The 18,300-nt window shown below is 39.8% G+C and overlaps 1 protein-coding gene across 1 annotated transcript in view; it reads left to right on the top strand.

Annotated features, from left to right (window-relative positions):
• Positions 1-18,300, top strand: part of RNASEH2B (ribonuclease H2, subunit B) — a 195,655-nt gene that overhangs the window by 156,295 nt on the left and 21,060 nt on the right. The window contains exons 2-4 of the mRNA XM_009993746.1: positions 8,220-8,285; positions 13,764-13,864; positions 16,915-17,022. Coding sequence (XP_009992048.1) covers positions 8,220-8,285; positions 13,764-13,864; positions 16,915-17,022 — 275 coding nt within the window. The remainder of the gene's footprint in view (positions 1-8,219; positions 8,286-13,763; positions 13,865-16,914; positions 17,023-18,300) is intronic.

Below are 18,300 nucleotides of genomic sequence, written 5' to 3' on the forward strand. Positions count from 1 at the left end.
GGTGCCTGTCTCTGAGGGTCGGGGCTGGTTGCAGGCAGCAGCCCAGGGACCTGCCCCAGCCCTCGCGTGGTGAGGACGTTTTGAGACACAGCCTTTACACGAGGCCCTGGCGAGCACCTCCCTGCTCCTCTCCAGGGACCCTGTTTCCCTCGCTGCACCGTTGCGGGTTATTTTTGTGTGCCGTTAGGGCTTTCCATCAGTCGGCTCGCCCCTCGTCTGCAAACCGCGTCGTGCGGCCTGGGGAGAGGAGCTGGAGAAGTGTCCCTGAGGTCCCTAGTGGAATCTTTCCGCCTTGCCTCCGTCCCCCTCATCTGTTCCTGAATTTTTGAAGGAAACAAGTCAGTGCCCTAAGCCTGAGCTTCAAAACAAATGCCTTGAAACCTTGAGTTTTAAGCCAGAGATCTCCCCAGCTCTTGGCGGGCTAAAGAGGACCTACCTCCACATGGCAGCTCTGCAGAGGCAAGATGCACAAGGCCTGCAACACTGTGGGGCCCTGGTTGCTCTCACATAGCGCTGAATAAATGGGAAGATGCCTTTCTCCCTTGACGTGTGTATCTGCCTACTATCAGGCTTTAACATTTTAATTTTAGTGATCACAGAAGGATTTTGTGTTTAAAAAAAAAAAAAAAGAGTGAAACACAATTTGCTCAAACTCCAAGAAGTAAGAGAAAGGAAACATTTTAAAGTGCTGTTTTAAAGTTTGGTATTACAAGGAAATGCAACTTCCCTGATGATCTGTGTGTCGGCTTTGTACTGTGCGGTTTTTTGCTCCACCCAAAACTTTTGAGTGCTCATGATAAAAAGGAGGAGGAGCTCTTTGAAGTAACTTAATGAGCTTTGTGAAAATGCCTGTGATTATACCAGAAATGCTATAAAAGGCAGCACTGAAGGAAGGGTATAGCAAAAGCTTAATTCAGCAAAGGTTGGAAATGAGGCAGAAGCTCAGTCTTGAGACATGAATCTGTAAGAAAGCAGGCTTCTCTAGCTAGGTGAGAACCAGAACCAATTATTATAATTTCACTGATTCTTCCTCTCATTTTGACTTTTCAATACCACTCTTTGGTATGTGACATGCTTGATGCCTAAGGAAGGAGTTTATAAGTGAGGAATTATTTCATTTTTTAAAAAAATATTGACTCTCTGTAGTCTAAGACTTAAAGTGAAATCTTGTATCAGATGACTGGTTATGCCAACAGATGTCCATACTGTGCAAATATTTACAAATATGCTTAACTAGTGCATGAGTAGTCAGTTCTGTGCAAGTAAGTTGAATTCTTCAGTGTTTGCAGGATTGGAGCCAGAGCTTGTAACTTTCATGAAGCCAGACAGTTTGTATTACCAATTATGCCAGCACAGCTCTGACAGAATTTATATAGTACTCCAGACCTGTAAGAAAGTTTATTAAGGCTTAGTAGAACCTCAGAGCGCATAGTGATTTAAGAAAATGTCTGTGGCTGAGAATTTCAGAACTCCATGGCTGATCAGACTTGCCCTTCATATGAACAGGACTGCTGAAATGAAATAGATGTAATGGTTTTGGTAACGTTCTTTTAAGAAAAGAGGTCTTAAAAGTTAATGGGTGCCTGAGCATTCACTTGCCATTCCAGGAGCTGCTCACACACCACCTGAGTCTTTTGCTGCTAGGACCAGAGTCCCTTTGCAGTAGGTGACTCCAGCAAAGCCCCCTTTTGACTCCACTTACACACATACACACTCGGGCTTGGTTGATTCTTTAGGCTCAACCCTAGGTTTCCTGCAATAGAGTCTCGGATATATGATTTAAAAATGATTGAAAGGTATAGCAGTGGGATCAGCTTGAGCTGAGTGTCTCCAGTGAGGGACCCAGAACAAAGAAAATGCTGGGCAATGATACCCTTGTGAATTATACCCCTGCCCCTCACGCACTCTTCAGGTACGTTCTAGTCCAGTGGTGATTTTTGGTCTGGGCTCTTCTAATGCTTTATTGGATTCTTCTTTGGTGTTCAGGAAGGCAGGGCATTGACTGCTCTTACCTTGTAGGTTTGCAGTCTCTGCTGACAGTTGTAGTATCTGTCTTCTGATTTAGGCTTCTTTTGCACCTGCACCCCTTAGCAGAACATGGGAAACCGAAAAAGCCGAGACTTAGGAAAAAACATTTCTTACCAACAACCAAAGTCAGTGTGAATACCGTAATTTTCTCATACTAGAAAGACAGATTGCAGTGCTGTACCGGCTACTACAAAAATTACTAAGAAAACTCTGTTGTGGTCTAAGGCTTTAGCAAAACTAGCTACTCATGCAGAGTAAGTGGAACTGGGCAAACAGTATAAATCACACAATATTGTAATTCTGAGTAACATTCAAACTTAGTTATTTAAGCTAAGCAGCTAGTATCTCTGTCACTTCTCAAAGTTTCACGTTTCTTAACTGCTCTTTTGAATAGATCTCAGAAGTTCCATTTAGCAGAATTTGTAGTAGGAAAACCTCATTGTTTTTATGAATGAAGCTGGGTGCAGTTGGATTTATAACAGTGCTTTTTCTTTGACTATGTTAAATTTTACTCATATGGCTGTCCATATCTTTTTAATACCTGCATGACATTATGGTACAGATGTGCATAAAAACAACTGGTGTAAATATTTGCTGGATCTGGTTTTGGATGTGAATTTAGAATTTGTTAATAAGTCTACCAACACCATCTAGGTGTAAATAGCCTGTTTATCTTGTATCTGTGGCAATTATCCTGTATATAGTGGGAGAAAGGAGCAAGGTGTGTTTTGATGCTATGCAAAAGGCTCCAAAACTTTTATTGTAATAAAGGCACTTTTTAAGGTTCTGTTTTCAAGTGCTTAAGTCAGTTTGAACTACTCACCTGAGTAGTCTGCCTCCCAGAACAGATGGTAAGGTTAATAATGTATGCCATCCTACACAACCTAGTAGCATCTCCACTTAAGATATATGTCATTCATCTTGCTTGGATCATGACATCTTAAAAGTTCTTGTATAGACAGAGGTGGTGGTTAGTTCTGCAAAGAGGCTAGATATCTTAGCCTGGAAAGAATGAGGTCTGTCAGAAGTAAAGTAGTAAAATGAGAACTGAAACTTGCTTTCCTAAGTTACCATTATTTTTCAGTCATTCAGGCATTAGAGGTTCATCAGTAGCTTCCTAGAACAAGGTATAGATATGGCTGGAGTTCTGAACAATGATACATGTGTTTCTCTGATTCCTTAGCTGTTACATTGTTCTGAGAATCTGTCTGATTTTGCACAAGTGTCTGACCATGGTTTTGATGCTTATGTGACATGTAGAAGCACTTAACTGTGTAAAAAAGCACATCTAAGAGAATGGTGAGATTTTTTTCTTATCTGGATTTCAGTCCCTGACAAGATCAGGTTGATATCTGGAACACAGCAGCTAAATAGAAGGCAGATTTAATTTTCTAATTGCCATAGAAAGTGAGCAGAGTATGCTTGTCTGCTTTAGTATTGAAGTTTATAAAATTATTACTAATTTTCCTATTTCAGTATACATTCATACACTATGTTATATTGCATAGACAATAAATTGCCACTGTGCTTTTCAGAGCATATTTGATGACTGAGGAGATAAATTTCAACTTCCTTACTGATTTCGAGACTTTCATATTGATTTCAGAATTCTGGAAGCAGCTCAAACAAGAAATATCCTCTGTCAAGTAGAACTGCCCGTGGTGTTTGTTGAAGTCATGATTATGGCTAGAGGAGTAATGCAGTGGGAGTTGTTGTTTTACCAATGATGTGTGTTATCCCAGCCCTCTTGAGCTGTTGTTCCAGAGGGCCGAACTGTTACTTTCTCTTTCAAGTTGCTAGTTCTGTCATTGTATTTCTGGTACTGTAAAACTTTGATAGTTGGTGTGCATCTCATGCCTGCACATCGAAGAACAAAGCTACAATCCATACAGCTCAGCGGGTATTTTGCATGGCTTCACCCATAGAGATGGGTGAAGGTGAGACGGGGAAGTAGAGTTGCCTGAGCTGAGGGGCAGTTGATGTTCAGTCACCCTGTGCTTCATTGCAGTCAGTCTTTGCCTATCCTCGTTTTTTGCTATGTCATTCTTTCCTTGTTCACTTTTCTTGTCAACAGCCTGATGGCAGTCTTTGCTTTCATCAGCCCTTTGCCACATCAAGGCACTGAGGCTGTTTGACATGGGCGAGTCAGACAAAGAAAGTCCAAGTAGGAATGGGAAAGGAAAGCCACAGTCGTATCTGAGCTGGCTGGTAAGCAACTTCTAAGTGAGGTAGCAAATTTTACCTTCAGAAATGGTAGTCTGCCCTTGTCCTGATGAAAGCTCTTGTGATGGTGTTTCTGCTGCTACCTTTTTACATTTTTCCATGGAGGCAGGATGATTTAATATACTAATAAAATAATCATGTTTTGGTTTTGTAAGCGTAATTGTTCCTATATTAGGGATTGAAACACCAAAGGCAGGACAAAAGGGGCAGCCTGAAGTCAAGAGAAGAATTGGGGATTGTTGATCTGGTGTAGAAAGTAGGATGAGGAGAGAGTGGTATTCATTGTACAGCCTTATCATAGACATTTAGAGGAAGGTTGAGAAATGTATCTGAATAATCAAGAGAGAAAACAAACAGGAAGAGAGTAGATGAAGGAATTGGGCATATGGAGGGAGGTGATAAGGACAGAAAACTGAGGCATGTGACTAGGGTAGAGCTGTGCATGCTGGGCTTGAAAAGTCAGCTCTTTGGGCAGAGTCTCCAGTTGCAGATTAACTGTGCTGTGAATACTCAGGCATCAGATTTGGCCTAGAGCAGGCTCAGCTCAGCACTAAGTTTATTAGTTCAAGTGCTGTGCCATGTTAACACATCTCTGCTATTTCCAGGACCAGCTTAGCAGTGCAGCTGCTTTCAGACAGTGTCTGAACTAGTAAGTCCTGATGGACCCAAGCTGGCTCTGTGCAGACCCACTTGGGTGTTTCTGTGCTGTGCTCTATGTTCCAGGGAATTTTATTAGCTTGGCTGGAAGTCCAGGTCTGAACTTGCTTTGTGCAGGGTAACTGACGTCTATGGTTAAGAAGACCTCCCAAATCTGAAGGTCTGGACAAATCGTGGTAGAGACACCAAAGTGCTAACAAGCCCTGAAGGGCCCACATAGACTTCATTGGTGGATGGTCATTTCCAGATTGTTCTTTTCTGCATTTCTCATAGTAGTTGGACAATCAGGGATGTTCCATTACCCATGTTATCCTTGAGAATGTAGAGCGTCCTGTACAAGCTTCCTGTTTTATTCACGTAGCTACTGAACAGGTAAAAGGGAAAAGAAGTAGCTCCTGAGGATTGAAACCTAAACGTCATACAACTAGAAAGTTGCTAGTTATGTACTTTAGCAGAGAAGGTTCTGTCTGCGTTTACTGTACATTGTACACTGCGTTTCATGTACATTTAAAAAAAAATCTTACTACCTGAACCAATGAAATATTATTTTTTTGTGTGCATATAGGATTGTATCACAGAGTAGTTTGAGTTGGAAAAAACCTTAAAAATCATCTAGTTCCAACTTGCAGGAGGGCCGGGATGCCTCCCACTAGACCATGTTGTTCACTGGCCCATCCAACCTCACCTTGAACATTTCCAGGGATGCGGCTTCCACAGCTTCCCTGGGCAACCTGTGCCAGGAACTCACCACACTCACAATAAATAATTTCTTCCTAATATATAGCCTAAATCTACCCTCTTCCAGTTTTAATCCATTACCCCTTGTCCTCTCACTACAAGGTCTTGTAAAAAAATCTCTCCCCAGCTTTCATGTAGCCCCTTCAGGTACTGGAAGGCCTCCCCAGAGCCTCCTTTTCTCCAGGCTGAACAACTCCAGCTCTTCTCAGCCTGTCTTTGTAGGAGAGGTGCTCCAGACCTCTGGTCATATATATGGCCCTCCTCTGGACTCGCTCCAGGAGCTCCATGTCCTTCCTGTGTTGGGGGCTCCAGTTGGGCACAGTACTCCAGGTGGGGTCTCAGGAGCAGAGTGGAGGGTTTCTACTTGCTTTGTGAGTTGGGCCCATGGAACTACCATTTTTAATTTTTTCTATGAAAATCAAAAGAACTAGAAATTATTTTCTAGAGAGAAATAATACTGAGACCACACCTAATTGTAGAGTTCTGAGAACAAGGCTGTGGAAAACCCTCAAATACTGTGATAAAGTCACTGTGTGTGACATAGATCTGATCTGGACTCCATAGCAAAAAAAAAAATATGTAATGGCTTCAAACTGGTCTTACCAAAAGTCACAGTGGCTGCTTACAGGATGGGTGTGAAGGGCACTCTCTGTTCAGTACACTTTGTCAGGGAGGGGTGTTGTGTCAGAACTAAACTATGTGTGTCCTTCACGGGTTTTACCAAAGAGCTCAGGAGTTGAAGGCAGTTGTCTAAGTCTGATGTTCTATTCTACACCTGAAGTTAGGACTGCTGTATTTAATTTGTTCTGTGTTTGTCTGTGTTAGGAAAATTAGTAGGGGTTAGCTGCAAACTGAAAATTCTTTTCCACCTTTGTTTTCTGAACTAGACAAGTTTAGTTGAGTACATTTTTTCAGTCTACTGTTTTCTTAAATGGTAAACTGATTAGCTTTTGTATTGTTTTATGGGAGCTGCCATATGAGCGGCATTGGAAGGATTGTAAGGGGGGAGGGAAATTTAACCATCTTATTATTTTTAGAAATTACTTATTTAAAAATAGAAGGAGCAGTTTCACATTAGACTTGGCATGTTATTTGAACAAATCTAGTATATAGCAAAAGTCAGATGGAGGCAGAAATAAATGGACTGTAATGCCAAACTACAGGGCATCAGCACACATTAAATTAATCCTTTGTTCTTTCAAATGAGACTAAGAAACCTTTGTCTCCATGCAACAAAAGAGGAAGCATTTGACTTGAACATTTTGGTCATAGCCAAAGAAGCAGTGGAATACTCAATGTCTAAAAGCAGTTTGCTTCAAAATCTGAAGTAGGCAATTCTTTTGTGTTGTTGGTTTGTGGTTTTTTTTCCATTCTCACACCTTGCACTTAACGCTTTGAGACATGTTTTTATTTACCATTTAAAAACCAGTTCATTTTATCTGCTACAAAGTAGACCACACTGCTGGGCTGTTAATGGGCTTGATTAAAAAGTTTTAATGAATGTCAAAATTGAGCAGGATATGTGAGCGTTAGTACTTCCAGAATAATTTGGATAAAGAACTTGAAAAGAATATTTGCAATAAACAAATATGTATGGTTTTTTACAGCTGACTGAAAACATTAGAAGGATTATAAAACATATGTGCACATATTTATATACCTGTTTAATAAGGTGAAAGTGAATATGCTTATTATAGAAGTTAGCACTCCATGGGCATATTTTACTTAACCTCCCCCTAAGTTAGCATGTGCATCTCCTGAACAAAGCCTGCTGGTAATTTGCACCATTTCTTGTATGTCATCTCTTTAAAAGGCATACTGAGCTCAGCTGTGTATAAAGCAGATATAACTGGCAAGCTAAGGAGCCAGAAGGAAGCATAGCAAATAAAATAACTGAAAAGAGATGTTTTAATGTGTAACACCATCTCCTACTTCTGCTTTCTGCCATCTGGCTTGGAAGAGACCAGCTTATGCCAACTAAGGCCTCCTCTGCACATGGGAATAGGGCTGATTCAGCCAGTAATACAGATGCACCAGTGTTGACCCTATAAATATTGAGAAGGGAAGTCTGAAGTTTTTATCTTTTTGAGCGATAACCTGTTCTTGAACTTGTCAAGATTGACCTCTCCTTCATTCAACTCAGACCCCTGCATGATCTAGATTTCAGTAACGGGTGAATCAGTACTGTCTATTGTTGCCAGTGAGTCCATGAATGTGTTTTTTTGGCCTGAGAAGTGACCTATGCCAGCAGAGGGGAAGCCAAAAGATGTTCTCAGAAGTCTGAATATTTAGCTGTATTGCATGTCTGTGTACCGGAGCAAACAACCACTCAAACCATCTAGTAACATTTCCACTCAAACCACCTAGTAACGTTTCCATGTGAAATTTTGCTCAGTATTGAAAACAGTTCCATTTTTACATATAATTGTGTTTTATTGTAGGATTTTCAGGTGAAGTGGGAGCCAGAAAGACTTTAAGGGGTGTAAATTATGTCACATTACACATTTTTTACTTAGGACACCAAATAAAAAAATTCTGTGATTGCCAATCTGACATTCTGTGTTTTCCAACAGGCATGCTAAAAGTCCCCTCACTGAAGCTAGTACTATGTATGTTCAAGGGGAGGATAAGGTGGTAAGGTAACATCAAGTTAATGTAACTGAGAAACAACTAAGAAGGTAGTTAAAAAAATCAAACCATACCTTATATGTAAGCACCTGCAGAAGAGACTATTTACAGAGATTAATTGGGCTGTGTGCCATTTAGTTCTCCCCTGAGAGTATTGTGAGCCGAGGAAGCAACAGTGTAGTCTTGTGGTTCATCTCCTGCTTTCCCACCTCTATAAAGTCACATATGAGCTCGTTTTCTAATTAACTTACACTGGTCAAAGACCCCTGTGTCACATTATAGAGTAGGCTACAGTCATAGCCATCTGCTCCTGCCATGGGTTCTGTCCATTTGTTCCAATGATTGTGTAACCATATGGTGAGTGAGAATAGCTTACTGATCTGGGTAAAAATTAATACTTCTTTTTTTTTGTGACTAGTGATTTCTCAGCCAGATCAGTGAATGTAGCCAACTTGCTGCCTGACCATGAGATCACTAGTTCTGATGGAAAAAAAGCAGCAGAGATGCACAACAGAGAGAGAGCAGAGACTGTTGGACTGCATTTTTCAATTACCTGTGATCTTTGGTCATTTGAAGCCATTGCTGAATTTGTATCCTGAGTCTGTGCATACCGGATTTAATTAATTATGCTAATAGTTAATTACATTGTAACTTATAAAAATTGTCAAGAGTTTGGGTGATATAAAGTACTGAATTTTTTACTTATTTTTCACAGGGCTTTTTTCAGTGCGTTCTGCAGGGCAGAGTACACAGGCACTGAATTAAAACAATTTACTTAAGGGTTGACTGGTTCTAAAAAGAACATAAATACAATGATTGTTAGATCTAACATATCTGTACCCTTAGGCTACATATTTTAAGTCTTCCATAAAATGTCCATTTAATGGGCTCCATCATAATGTCTCCATCTGACACACCTTTCATGCATGGTTAGAAGTTAAGAAGGGAATGGAAAAGACTTGAGTAGGTGACATATGGTTTAATATCTGTTTTTAAATGAAATCTTAACTTTATATTTCCAGACTTTAAAATAATCCTGTTTTTTTGCAGAGTGATGGTGGTAGGGAAATTTGTGCTCTCAGAGGGTTTTTTCCTCTTACGCAATTGACAGATATTTACAGCTTTTTTGCTTGCTTGGCTGGCAGCTTTTTGCATGGGAATTCCATATAACTTGATATTAGTCTGTTATATATAGTATTCTATAAGCATTTTAAGAAAAAAGAAGGTGAATAGACCTTGCATCATCCATAACAGTTTCATAGATCTTAGTAGGAGTTTTATGTTATTTTCCAATGTATTCATGTTGCTGTACCAGCTAACACTTTTTTTTTTTTTTGATGGCTAGATTCAGTAGTGCCTCATATCTGTCCATTGTGGAAGAAATTATTGCTAGAAATCCTTTTACAGCTGGTTCATTTTCACTTTGTTCTGTTTATATATTTTATAGATTTTGCCTGGTTGTATGTCTAGCTTTGTTTAAGCTTTTGTAGTTTCTTTTGCTCAGCTGCAGGATTCTGAGGTTCTGTCTGTATACTCCAGTACAGCTAAAGGGTGTATCACCCTCATTTTTAGATAGACTTTGTGTAATTTGGTTAATAGTAGACTATAAGTTAAGCAAAGTAGACTTAACAGCCCAGTGCTGGCATTTAATATCATGCATTGTGCTTACCTCAGAACTCCCTCCTCTGGTATAGCTGTAGCACTACTGCACCTGGATTCATTCTGCATTGCTGGAGGTGTTTGTAAGCTCAATGGAGACAGATGCAAATACTGGCAGGAGATAATACAGGTGGGTTTAGGCTTTAGGTGAGTTCAGCTGCCTCCTGGAAGTGCCTGTCATCTGTCTTCCCTAGCAATTTAGAGTGTGACTTGCTTGTTGAGATGCCTTCTTAGGACAAGATTAATTGAGATCCTCTGTACCCTTGTATTAGTGTTTTGTGCCATTTTAGTGGATGTTGTCCTAGGGGAATAGCATGCTGTAGTGGCACATCTGTTAGTAAGCTGATCAGTTCTGATTGTTTTACCTGCAGCTTACAGCTGTAAAACAGTTGGTAGAGAGTATAATATTTAGTCAGAAAGGTCTTCCCTCTCTCATATGTTATTCTTGTAGATGAACAAGTTTCTCAGGGCTGAGCTATGGAAACTGTTGTAGAAAGTGCAGTGGCAGTCATCTGATGGTTTCCTTTAGAAATAAACATAAAAGTCATGGCCCTTTTGTCTGCTTATTTCATAGAATCATAGAATCATAGAATCTTAGGGGCTGGAAGGGACCTCAAGAGATCATCTGGTCCAACCCCCCTGCCAGAGCAGGGTCACCTAGAGTACATCACACAGGAACTCATCCAGGTGGGTTTTGAATGTCTCCAGTGAAGGAGACTCCACAACCTCCCTGGGCAGTCTGTTCCAGTGCTCTGTCACTCTCACAGTAAAAAATTTTTCTGTAGGATTATTTCTTATCTGAATGTGAATTTTCAAACAACAACAAAAATTACCTAGTTTGACTCTTTGGTTTGCTCGAAAATAGCAACAGTACTGTGTTTTAAGAAGTCTTTATTTATATAGCTATAATAGATCCTTGCCCAAGCACAAGGACTGATAAATGTAATGACATGAAAGAAATCCAGTTACCTTTCCTGGCTAAAGGCCAGAACACACACAGCTTAGGTTTGGACACCTAACTTCAAAAATCCCTTGCTCAGCATTTTCCTAGTCATGAAGTTTTAAAACTCAGATAAATAGGGCCTTCTTTGCCCTTAAGGACCCATTAATATTGCATCCAGTTTTCCAACAGGCATTCTCTCAATTGCCTCATTTTCTCTGCCAGCTTGACATCTAGTAGAGCCAATCTGTAGCAAAAATATATTTCAGATGCTCTTGGAAATGGAGTATTGCCTACATGTAATGAAAATGAAGGTAACAGAAACGCAAAGGAACCACTTTTGCCTTTGCCGACTCCTTCCCTTTTTCTTGTGTGTATGCACATATGCATATCCCTTCTGGTAAGACATCTTTTGTGGCAGCTGTGTGGAGAATGTGACATGTACTCCAATCCCATCAGCATGAGATAGTGGGACCAAAGGCTGCAACTCAGACTGTTCTTTAGGGTATGATTAGTGCTGTCTTCTGTGTAGTGATGAACCCCATGGAGCTTGGGGAGGACCGAAGAACTAAATGGACAGAGCTGTGCTTCTCTTCTTGTGGGGAAGAGCTACTGGCTGAGCTAAGGCAGCTGCAGGGCCAAGTTGCATATACAGAGGAGCAGAGCGGAGGGTGCTGAGCCTGGGATAGGTACACTGATGAAGGGCAGTGATCTGGGTAGGGAATGCAGAGGGCTAATGAGGAAGAGACAGGACACTTGTATCCCTTGGCTTTGTTACACTGAGCTCTTCCTGCACGCAGGTGTCTTCCAGGCTTAGCAGGGATGGATAAATACAACATGTTACTAGAAGGTTAGGAAAAGAACATATCAACTAAATTAAGAAATGAACTTCATTGAAAACACCTATGTTAGGGAGGATTGTCTGCTTAATTGTTCACGTTACACAAAATGTAACTTAGGGCTCAGCTGGACTCATTCCCAGTGTTCATAAATTTATGCATGAAGAAAGCAGAGCAAGTGAGCGCTAAAAGTTCCTTTGGGGTTTTTTTGTTTCGCTTTTTGTTTTAAATTTTGAAACTCACATTTAGTGTGTATATTTTAACATGTTCATGTGAAACACATCAAAGTAAACACATGCAGTGTGTTTCTTTCACTGTCATTAATCACTGTAGTGTTTTAAAAAGTAACAAAAAATACACTAATGTTAAACTGTGGTCAAGAGTTGAAATATACACTGCTCTAGAAATTTGAAGTTTGCCTTTGCCAGGGCAAATGTAGCTTGACAACCATGTATGTTTATATATCAGCATATGAAACGTCTGGTTAGCAAATATGGAGGTTTTTCCATTAGAAACCCTCAACTTACATTGAAACTTTTAAAAGCACTGTTTTAAGCCACCTGAAGACTCAGCTAAAAGTTCAGGGGAAGAAAATGACTGTAAGTTCTCCAAGCCATTCCAACAACTATTATCCTCCAACACTATTACAAAATGTGCTTACTTTTTAAGTCCTGCTTATGTCTCTAGCTGGGCAATTTCTGTTTGTGACACAATTGAATAATCAGGAATGGATGTGAAAGATAAGGGGTAGTTGGGGCTTTTTTTTGCCACTGAGGTGCCAGAGTACAGACAGTGAGAAGTCCACTTATCCTTTCTGGGTGTGTTTGGGATAGGCTTTCAGCCAGAGTGGACGACAGCTATTTTTAGTTGTACTTGAGGTTCCTGTTTTCCATAGAGAAGAACTGTGCTGTCTCCCTCCCCTCAACCTTCTGGATACTGTTCCTTCCAGCAGCCTCCCTTGTGAATAGCTGTGCAGCCCACCTCAGCTGCTCCTCTCTGCTTTCCTTAGCAGCACCATAACACAAATGTCAGCCCTGTCCCTGCCAGTCCATTCTCTGGGGTCTGGATACTGTTTATGTATGTGAAATGCTTTAGTAATTTTCCTAAATCTGGTGAAGGCCTATATGAAAGGAGCTAGGACACAACTGGCAGTGTGCAAGCTAAGAAAGATGATGCTGTCATGTTGTTCTTCACTGAGATGTGGAAAGTTGTTTTCCTAAATGTAAGTTAGACCTTCTCTACTATGGGAACTTGGATAGAATATAATTAACTGGTGATCCTTATAGATGTTTTTTCAGACATGAATCAACATCCTTGTGGGACCTGTTTATTTTTTTTTATATTATTATTCTTTTACATTTCAGGGAGAATTAGTACTTTTGTGGCTCTGCTTTTTGTTTTGGTTTTTTTTTTCCTCCCCCCCTTAAAGACACAGAAAACAACTGTCAGAGGCTTAAGCTGGAGGTGCTGTATTCTCAGCTTCTTTTTCCTGTTTGGGTGAATTAAACACGCTCTTTATTTTGAAGACCATACATAACATATAAACAAGTGTGCGTATTTTTCACAGAAGTAACCACCACTCAGACAATTCCTGCCCATATTCCTGCATGGTCTGACTTCCCAAAAGCTTTAGAGGACCACTGTTTCTTCCCACAAATGTGTTACCTTTTGCGCTTTTAAGTTTTTTGTGTTCACGCTGTGCTTGGCCTAACTTACCAGACATTCTCATTGTCTTTGTGACTGATCAGGGCAACATATCTGTTCATCTCACTTAACTGAGATGTCAAGCTTAGGAGCTCTGTTGCCTGAGGCTGTCTAGAGAGAAGTGGTTCTCTAAATCATCCCCAGGTGCATATCTTTCCTGTGGCAGATATAGAGTACCAATAATTCTGGAATCATAATTTAGATGCCTTGGTCAGGTAGGATGAATTTGGGCTGAGGGATATAACTTTTAGGCAGAAAATATGTGAGTTTTCAAAAAGCGTCAATCCAATTAATTCTGAATGTCTAGGAGAAGCATAGCAGAATGTGAATTACTTCTCAATTTACAGGTTGATAACTTTTTCCTCTCCCCCTACAGAGGCTGCTATTGAGTCCCCTAAGACACCTGACAGCGAACCTTTGTTTACAAAACTGCGCAATCCAAGCACAGGCAAGTTTTGGAATTGTGACATGAGCCTGTTAATGTTCTGGTTGAGTACCTCCACCACTAAAATAATCATATTTTGCAAGCTGAAATAATGATGATAATATAAGTCTTAAGAGCCAAAGATACTGCTGGTGATGCCAGATAGTTAATTCTGTGCAAACATTTAGGATTTCTTTTATAATTTTAATTGGTTGAACTGTTTATTCATCAGAAACGTTGGCAGCACAAAAAAGAGGTGTAATTTAAGTTCTGTTTTTAAATACATTAGTTTTGAGAAGCTTACAGTGTTGGGTGTTGAACCTAGGATTTTTTTTTAATCCAAATTTAGGCTTCATAGCATTCTTCTTATGCTATAAAATAAATATAATTAGAAGAAGTGATTCAGTTATACTTACCAAGCTTTTTGACTCTTTTCATTTTTAAGTCTAAAATCCTTCTTTCCCTGGTCCAAGTGGTGGTGTCTTTTTTCTTGTTAATAGAGGCACTTTGAATTCAAAATGCATTGGATAGACCAGCAAATTCAGGTGATATAATGACACCACCATCCCACAGTTACTTTCTTCTAGTCAGATTGTTCTTTTTGTCAAGGATTTATTATTATATGAGTAATGTAATAATTGGGAGTATGAAATACTGCAACAGAAACTGGCAGTAAGCCTTTGTTAGGGTTAACATTTTGTTTGAAAAACACGTTTAATGTGTTTGTTTTTTTCCTTTCGTAAGGTCATTTGTTCCTATAGATTTGTTGTATTTTTTTGTTTCGGAATCCACTGCTCATATTTATAAATGTTTGTAATTAAAGTCTTCAGGTGCATTTTAATATTAAAATACAGTCACTACTATTCAGTCTTGAAAGAGGGAATTAATTAAAACCAATAGATACAGAATGTGAAATCACTTATCATTATTTTTGTGTTTTGATTGCTCAGATTTACAGTGGGAATATATAGCCATGGATAATTTCTACCTGCTGTATTATATTTTAAAAGCATAGATACTAATTTGCTTTTCTCTGTGGAAAAAAAGATCTGTTTACTTTGTAGAGTCAGGGGTCTTGGGAGAGGTTTCTGGGGAAAACCTAAAGTGCAGTAATTGTCCGGGTGTGTTCGTTTAGAATTTACAGGAGCTTATTTATAGATCTTCATAAACTTTCAGTTATGTAGCCTATTATAAGTATAGGGTCTGAAAACAGAAGGACTGAGAACACCCTATTAATGTATTTTCCTTACATTTGTATCTTAAGTGATGAATTGTTGGTGCCAGATATTGTATAAATACACACTGAAGGACTCAGCACACTACAGAATTAATGCTAACCACATGATTAAATAAAAGCATGCATGGTCCTTTTCACAGACAGGTAAAAAGGACAAAATTTCTATCGCTTACAGAGACTGTAAACTAGGGTTCAGCCTGCAATGCAGAATTACCACAAGAACCGTTTTTCAAAGTGCTGAGCTAAAAGAAGGGAAATAACCATACCACAAGACTTAAGCAGCTAATTGAAGTGGTAAAGTTTTGAGCAAAGCTGCCTAGGTTCTCTCTCCATCCCCTAGAGTTTCTGTCTAACAACACTGTTGGGAACCTGTGGTGACATGAGCAAATGAATTACGGAACTGAATTAGGCAACAGGAGTGGTCCCTTTCCGAAGATTCAGTGAGCACTTCTGTGAGTAGTTTGATGTCTGGTGCTCATCAAACTATATTGTAGACCCTTGTTGAGAAGCACATGGTAATGATTGAACCCTCTGCTCCACTTTAAATGTACTTTTCTCCCCTTTCCAAAAGAAAAAATATCATACAACTGAAACTATGTGGATATCTGTAGGTGAGGTTAAAATATGGTAATCCTTTTGGATAAAGGATAAAAAATATGTTATCAGTAATTTTTGGGAAGTCCTGTCTGCCATCACTTTCAAAAATACAAAAATACCGAAATACAAAAATACCAAAATACATCACTTTCCCCTGCTTCAAACCCGACCCCCCCTGGCTGGGTGGTGGGGGCAGCACCCTCAGCCCACGGCAGGTTGGAAAAGTAGAAGAAAGTCTCTTTTGTTTTTTTTTTCTTAAGAATTCTCACCGACTTTTTGTTTCACTGGCTGCGGGAGACAGGGAGATAGCTGACCTCCCTCCACACCCATGGATCTCTGAAGACTGAGAACAGAAGTGCTGAAGTCAGCCTGCAGGGCCTTACACTGAGACTTTTTTGAGCCAGCCAATGACCAGCAAGTCAGTGCAGTTTTTCAGTTTATTTATTTTGAGCAGGACTGCTATGCTGTAGTTGCCTTTGTCTCTTGAAGATGGATCAAGACAACACCAGTCCAGCCAATGGACTCAACTGACCAAATTCAGTGGCCCCTTCTTATAATTCTGTCAACTTCCTGATTTAGATAAAGAAAACGTCCATCCTGTTTGCAACATAATCATTACCCTTTCTTTATAATGCAGAACTAATGTGAAATGGCAGAGCTGTGCTACGAAGTGGCCTAAAATAGAGCTTTCCTTTCCAAACCTATCAAGATTCTGATGAGCACTTTGAAGCAAGTTCTTTTAGCTTCCTTGTTCACCTTGTTTAGCCTTACTGAGTCATCAGCAATCCATTTTGATGCACAACCCCCCAAATTATTTCAAATTGGCACTTTTAAGGTTTGAGACCAGACTTTTGTTCTCCTAAACCCAGAGTCAGATAACTTGGAGACAACATGATGGAAGGAGAACTAATGTTCTTTTCCACCTTTGCCCTTCAGTACAGTCAAAAGCTGATTTCTTTAGTGATTTTGATTTGGGTTTGGATCAAAGGCTTTGTGTTGTAAGATGAACTATTCACACATCTTATTTATTGATTTAAATTCAGTTTGGTTTATAGAGCTGGTAAATTAACATCTGTATATAATAGTTTTCTTTGCCTGAGCTTTCTTTGTAGTGAGTTTATGTAGAATGTGTGTATGTTTGTGTGTCTGTATGTATATAGGGCACATTCTTCAGATGTAGTTGGTATTCTTTTGATTTTTGTGAAAGCTTACAAACACAAACCAGATTTCTTTTCAACAGGGGAAGCAACCCTTTACTTATTCAATAGTGGTGCACAGCAGCTGTTTGAAGTAAAAGCTTTTCATGAGGAATATCGTTCCTGGTTTATCGGTGACACTGTTCAACAAGGTGAGTAAAATAATGTGTCCTTCCCCCAGTGGTAACTAACATTCATACACAAACCTTCCCTCTCTCTTCTAATAAATTTACAGGTGTTTTTCCTAGTTGTTTAAGGCATGCTGCATCACATCCCTACCTTCTGACACACTCATTTGCCATCTGGATTTAACCAGGGCTGGGGGCTTTGTGGTCTCTTTTTAAAAGGCTGCCTTTGGCAGCCTCAATTAGACAGATGTTCATTTGTCTTTGAGGAAGGGGGGGAGTGGGGGAAAGTCATTCAATGGTATTTAAACTGAAGTGCCATAAAATACTTATCTTGCCTTGTCAATCACACCAGCAAGTCTTCAGTGGGAGTACAATGTGTTATGCTACAGGAGGGGAAAAAGGCTGAAAGGCTGTAGCTAGCTAAGCAGGATGGTGTGTTAGAGCTCCAAGCACTGGAATTTTAGCTTTCTTTTAATTACTTCTGTAGTCCCCTGTGTGAGTGCTGGGGTCTCCAGATAGGCCTGCTGTGTGAAAGTGCATTCCTGTGTTTTGTCTGAGAGAGCTTATCTGTTCTATCCCAGTCATTGTCTGATTCTAGTTCACCTTTCCGAAAATGAGGAGGAAACTTGGGTAACTGCATATGACAGCTTTAAGTCTTTTATCAGTAAGGATGTCATTGAAGTAGTGTTTCTCTGCCAGTATGTCCATAGACTAAGCAATAATCATTAATCCAGATGAAGGTATATTTATTTTGTAATTTTTTAACTGAAAAAGATCATTTTTAGTAATAAATAAAAGCAACCTCACCAGACATATGCTTTCTTTAATGGTAATATCCCAAAGTGTGTGTTAACTTTTAAACATCCTCTGCAGGTGCATATAGGAATGCAAGCAGTATGTCTGTGAGCTTTTCCTTGCTCCTTCTGGGGGTGAGCCAAAAGACTAGGTCTGCTCCCTGCTCCAAATTATGTCCAGATTGTATTCTCTGCCCTTGGGAATCATTTGCCTTAAGGAACCATTGCCTCAGTTTTCTTTAAAAGATAAAGGGAGAAAAATAGTTCCTGAATGTTAGAGCTGCTGCATCTCTGAAATGGTCAGGGGAAGAACAACACCAAAAAAGCTGTGTATTTGCAGTTAATGCAAGTTGTCTTGTTATTTGCAGAGAAGGGCAGAGGTCTTTATCCACCTATAGTGAGTCTGAACTCTTTAGAACAAATAAAAATACCTCCTCCTGGTGGTACAGTGGAAAGCATTTAAATTGAAGCTTTGAGAAAGTGGCTGGGGTTGGGTTTTTTTTCTTCA

This window comes from Chaetura pelagica, unplaced genomic scaffold, assembly GCF_000747805.2.
Source record: "Chaetura pelagica isolate M959 unplaced genomic scaffold, ChaPel_1.0 scaffold323, whole genome shotgun sequence".
Lineage (NCBI taxonomy): Eukaryota > Metazoa > Chordata > Aves > Apodiformes > Apodidae > Chaetura > Chaetura pelagica.